This window comes from Vidua chalybeata, chromosome 9, assembly GCF_026979565.1.
Source record: "Vidua chalybeata isolate OUT-0048 chromosome 9, bVidCha1 merged haplotype, whole genome shotgun sequence".
NCBI classification, from domain to species: Eukaryota; Metazoa; Chordata; class Aves; order Passeriformes; family Viduidae; genus Vidua; species Vidua chalybeata.
Window position 1 is genome coordinate 3665789 of NC_071538.1, and position 6264 is coordinate 3672052.

Here is a 6264-nt window from a genome sequence, read left to right on the forward strand (position 1 = left end):
AGCTGCAGTAAATCTCCTTGATCTATTGATAATTAAACCCCCTGCACTTCAGGATTTTTGCACAGGATTAAAACCAAACACACTTAGTTCAAATAGACCATCCAGTATTTTGCAAGTCCTAAAGGTGGCTGCATTTGCTATACCAGCACTGGGCATGTCCCACTGATTCTACATTTTCAAACTCCTGCCTTCAACCACTTTTGGCATTGACCAAGAAGAAAGTTCATTCTTGGAAGCATATTATGCCATGAAAAGTTTAGATGAAGGCCCTTCTGTCTAGACACAACAAAGAATGAATATTTAATAGCCCTTCACCCCAAATGACATTAACAACTTAGTGCCACAATACATACAAAAACCTAAAAAAATGACTCAGTTCCTTCTTTACAGATCACCTTTAGACTTTTTATTACAAACACGCAGTGTTTAAACTTCACACTTCTTTATAGCTTCAGGCAAATATTTTCCACGTCTGCAGTTCTAAAATAATGCACATGACAACCTCAAGTCTTCTCACATTTATTAAGCATTTACCTACTAAATCTTCTCTGGAAGCAGCAGAGTGGGGAGTGCTGGTCCCTGGCTCTATCTTTAATGAAAGCCTGCATTAAAGAAATATTAAAAATTACTTTATAATGAAATAAAAATTTATGAAGAAGAATTTTTTAAATTTATGATTGCAAGCTGCCTGATTCTGTGATTGCAAGGAATACTATGAAGGTAATACAAACAGTGCAGAGTTATCTTTAGCACACACTGTTTCCAAACTTGATTTGTCCTGCCTATTGCTTTGGTTCACACAGACCACCAGGACCTCCAGTGCCCTGAGATGGCTGGCACACACGTGAAACTGCTACTCCAGCTAAAACCTGGGAAAAGTAAAATTGAAAATAGTACACAACTTCTCCCCCCACCTTGGCTAAAATATTTATTCTTGGAACACTTCATATTTTAAATTTTTTTATGAAGTGCACTAGTGTGCCAAGCACCAAGTCTTTTGACTTTACTGGTCCAAAAGCCAAAATCCTCTTCTCTGTTTTGGAAAATACATTATCAACTTGATTTCAGCCATAATTCAAGCTTTTCTGTAACTTTTTAATGCCATTTCCAGCAGGCCCACAAAGAAGGCAGACTATAGGGGAAGATAACTTCAGGAAGATGAAGTGTATCTTGTCCACACATTTTGCAGAACTAAAATCTTTGAAACTACTAACACTGAGAAAGCATCTATTTAATTTTGGGGAGAAAAAGTTTGAAGTTTGACAGCTCCTCTCCCTCCCATTCCAGACACCATAGCAATGATTCACCACAATTTTATAATTTATTTTTTTTTCAAATAAAATCTTTTAGGAAGAAAAACCATGTATTCAAGTCACTGTCGCTGTTCTCTAACTTCAACCTTCTTGCTGTTAGACACCTTAGGGGATGAAAAGTAAAAGAGCCACTTTAAGTAAGAACAATTCTTCAAACACACTCCTCAACCATAAAAACATTCAGTTTGGAGATGTACAAAACCCACCAGTCCAAAACCAGACGTTGTGAACAGCAGCTACGCTTCTGATTTATGTGCCACTGTCTCCAGTCATTGCCCTGCTACCAAAACATGGATTGTACAGGACAAAGAAACTGCAGCTCCTTCATCAATCAAATTCCTACTGCTAGTCAGACCTACCCAGTGAAGGTGAAGGAAGGTGGAGAGTGGAATTCATGAATACTGTGTCCTAAGGAGACACTGCAGGTAAGAAGCTTGGGTTTGGGTTAGCTTTTTTTTTTTCCTTCCTTCAAATGTTTGACCAATGGAGCTTTACTCTTCAGTGACAGAGAAGTGACACTTCCCAAATCAGGCTGTAGAACATCCCAGGAAAAAGGTGAAGCTGGATGCTTCCACAGGGACACACAGAGAACAACTTACAAACCTCAGAAGAGAAGCCAAGAGTCTGAGTCCTCGTTAACTGTTCTCTGACATAAACTGAAGGGTCCCCATTTGCTGCCTTTCAGTAAATCCAAGTCAGGGCTATTAAATGGCAAACACAGCTGTTCCTAAAGTGTGCATCCCCCTCCTGCCATTCCAAGGGAGCTGCACAAGCAACCAATTCAAGCCCTCTGAGGTGACAAACTTCCCAGGCAGGCAGGATGGGAATGGGTGGGGAACCTCCTCAAGCACATCAGCCAATGAACAAAACCTTCCTTCATAGGCAACAGATTTGCCTTAGGGTGTTTCCTATCCTCAGTTCCTGTCTCTTGCCAGAGATTTCCCTCCCTCAGTTTTTCTGGATGCCAAATCACTTATTACAGTAATAATCTTTTAATTAAGGACGTAGAAACCTTGGGTGGGAGGCTGGGAGGAACAGGCAGAGAGGAACAGGAACTTGCCTCTCAAAAATCAAGTGCTTACGTTTTACTCACATTTTATAACCTATCAAAGAGCAAAATAATAAAATAGAATAAATAAAAAAGGAAAGTATAAAATGAAGTGTTATCTGCAAGTGAAAAATGAGTCACCCTCAGTAAAAACCTGGGACTGGATGCACAGATGTTTTTGTTCTGATGAAGAATGATTTAAGCCATCTCCAACCACAGGAGTCCTCTTAATGACAGAACAGTGTTACAGGTGAGCCATGTGTAGAAAGTCTTTCTCAGCAGACCAAACCCACCTGAAGCAAGGACTTGGCGCAGTCTGGCATAGAAAAGGGAGCAGATCTGCCATTCAGAATGTGGGGAAGTGCCTTGAGCACAACATCCTACTGGAACCACAGCTGCTTGCAGCTGCTGTGTCTGAGGTGCATAATCACAGAATCACAGAATGGTGTGGGTCTGAAGGAATCCTAAATCTCATCTAGTTCCAACCCCCTGCCATGGGCAGGGACACCCACATAATGTAATACAACTCCCCAGTGCAGGTGCAATCTCACAAGTGACAGGCTTTGAGTTACAAAAGTAATTTTGTGATAAGTTATGGTCAGTTTATAGCATTTTGTACTTACTTGTAATTGTCATCTTCTACAAACTTTTGTAGTTCTTCTATGTACTGAACTGAGTTTAGATATTTTTGAACATGAGGCAACATAGGAATATCTGGAAAACAGACACCATTCATTGACACTGAGCCACTCATTGGTAAGCAAAGCTTTTTTTCCAGAAACTATTTGAATAGATTCAGATCTCTTGCCTTTTTATGTGAGATAGAGGTACAAACTACAGGCCCTAATGATACTGAAATTTTAGAACTTCACAGCAATTCTCATGCATTGAGCTGACACTCCCCACACACAAACCCCAGAGCTGCTTATCAGAGAACATGTAAGGGAAAAGTAAGACAACATCCATGGCCAAACCAAAGGCCCAGAACTGGAACATGGAGTCTGAGGACTCCTTCACAACCCACATTCTCTTTACACTGAGCTTTCAGGGAAGCCACAGTCCTGTGCTAATTCAAATTCCACCATCACAAACAAAGCATTAGGACTTTACTAGAATGGGAAGAGGACTGTGAGTGAAACCATCTTTCAAGAAATAAACGCATTATCTGATCTATGGACAGAACTATAAATGTCCAAAAGACAAGCTGAGTGAACTTTATTATCTCCAGTAAAAGTACTATTCCAAAAGAAATCCTATTCTTAGTATTCAGTCATAAAATTAGGAACACAGGGATACAAGCTTATAAATACCAGTAAAACTACTCTTGAGTATGAGGTACTACTACACATTTATCATCAGAAAATATATATTGCAGTTTGCTTGATGTAAGAGAAATGCAATTTTATTGTGTCTCCTTACCCTGATGCTCTGTCTTAACCAACAATACTAGAACAAACCCAGACTTTTGGGCTGAGAGGATGAGGGAGGGTGTTAATGGCATTCACATGGATCCAGCCTTACTTAAATTGCATCACAGCAGACAAAAATTAAAGCATTTAAAGTTCTTCTCTTTAACACTGTGATATTTACACACTAGCTTACCATATTCACACGACTGCTGCAAATCTGAGATAATTCGAAGAATGTTGTTCATTAAATTTGTTCTTTGCTCACTTTCCAGAATGCTTGCTGTTGAGGGGTAGGCAGAGTCAATATATGTCAAGTCTGACAGATAAATACCTGAAATGAGATTAGAATGAGAAGATTCTTTGTTTAATGTCTTTCACTGAGCAGAAAAAAACCCTCATCAAGAATACTGTGGAGAAGTTTTGCTTGCACTAACATTAAAACAGGTTGACAAAAGCATTTTGTCATAATAGGATTTTGGATTTACCTGGGAAATAATTTTAGAAATCTAAAAGTAATTACAAGGACATGCACAGATACTCATAAACCTCATCTTCTCCACAGCACCAATTTACTACTCTCTTGACAAATATGAAGCATACTAAACACACAATACTAAAATACATCATCAAAATTAATTGTTTAGGTAGTCTACTACTTCATTCCTCCAAAGCAGCAATTAAAAAACAATAGAAGGATAAATTATACCCATAACACTTCAAGCTGAATAAAAACTCAAGCTTGACTTGCAGCAACATGAGAGATTAACTAGGGAAAATGGGCAACCAGACTGAAATGAATGAATCCTGCAGTTTGTAATAATCACAGCTCCAAAGATACAACAGCCTTCTAGATGAGTCATTGCATATTCCCTACCTGCCTTCTTTCCCTGCACTGCTTGCAAACTTACTGCTCCTTCAACCCCCTGATCATGTAGAGAGGAAAATCCTCCTCCCCACACACTAATGCTGTAGATAAAAGGTTTATTTTATTTCTAACCACAACTCCATTTCTTGAACTTCACCTGTTTGTCTCAACTAAGCGAAACATATCCTGACCAGCTCTGTTCAAAGGAATTAGTCTGCATCCCTTGCATCTTTCACGGATATCCCAATTTAGAAAATGACACAAATAATATTATTTAAGAAACTTGTTTCAGTAACAGGGAAATTTTAAAATTATATTTTACTTCACCTCTCAGCCTTGTACAACCAAAATCATAACAAGGACTTGGGCTTTACAGGTGGAAGACTATTAATACAACCTCACAAGAGCAGCAGTTGTGTTTGTATAGCACCTAACCAGTACAGTCCTCAAATCTGAGCTGGGAAACTCTGGGCATCCCTCCAAAACCAACACACACACACACATACACACACACACGTGTGTGCGCACACAGAAACAAATTAAAATACTTGTGGTTGAAAGGTGACATATAAAAAAGTGAATAAAAAGGTATTATACATGACCTGATATACTACTAAATCTCTTAATTTTGTTCTGCTAGAAACAGTTTGCTAAGAAACAGAAAGGATAATCAAAAACATCAGGTAGTGGCACTTAATTGCTATGCTACCTAATATGCATAAGCTGTCCTGAATCTGAATTTACTACCCATGTCCTACCAAGCCTTAAAAATCCCAAACCCACTCAGTCTTCCACAGAAGGAAGTAAATCATTCTTATTAACTATATATAAGGAAATTCCCTGTAACAGGCACCTGCACTATTATGCAGGATTTTATAAACCACTGTATTTGTAGAATTACCTCTGAATGACTTGTATTGATCTTTTCTTTTAGCTAAATCAAAAATAAGTCTTCTGTAAAGAGCTGTTTTCTAAACCTATTGGATGCATTTCTATGAAATCTAAACTAATTTTGAAAGCACAGAAGGGTAATTCTCTTTCAAATGTAATTGACACTGCCTTTGTGAAGAAACCAGAAAGATCAATGGCAGTAAATTGAATGCACTCAAGTGCTGGCTGAGCATGGAGGACAGAACCAATCCCAGATTCTGTATTTCTTGTAGAACGTAATCTCTATGGCTTTTGCTACTTCTAACAGCAGTCAGATGTTATCAAATATTCTGATACCTACCCAAAACCATCACACACAGAGTTTTAACATTTTCCACATGTATTGGAGAATTCATGCCTTTAACAACTGGAACTGTTTCTTATTAAGTGAACGTCAAGAATTGAATGCAACATTCTGTTGAACATTCTTCTAGACTACAAATGCTTCATTTTTCCTGTTGCATCCAGCCAGGCTGCCCCTTTTATTCCCAGCAACACAAATTGAGTTTTATCAGCCTGAAAGAATCTTTCTTCTAAATGAAGCCCAGTACTGTAATAACTTGAAAGGCATCTTTAGACAGCATAGTAAAAAATGTTTGATTTGTAATTGCTTGCTGAACTCTTGCACAGTCCGTTGCCATATGGTACCTCCCTTCTACTGGCAAACAATCTTTCCTTGTTCCTAACTTCTCAGCCTCC

General features: G+C 38.5%; 1 protein-coding gene across 3 annotated transcripts in view; it reads right to left on the reverse strand.

Moving 5' to 3' along the window:
* Nucleotides 1–6264, reverse strand: part of RALGPS2 (Ral GEF with PH domain and SH3 binding motif 2) — a 114395-nt gene that overhangs the window by 32925 nt on the left and 75206 nt on the right. For all 3 annotated transcript variants that reach the window (XM_053949986.1, XM_053949985.1, XM_053949987.1), the window contains exons 9-11: nucleotides 3964–4101; nucleotides 2985–3075; nucleotides 535–602 (exon numbers count right to left, since the gene is read on the reverse strand). In XM_053949986.1, coding sequence (XP_053805961.1) covers nucleotides 535–602; nucleotides 2985–3075; nucleotides 3964–4101 — 297 coding nt within the window. The remainder of the gene's footprint in view (nucleotides 1–534; nucleotides 603–2984; nucleotides 3076–3963; nucleotides 4102–6264) is intronic.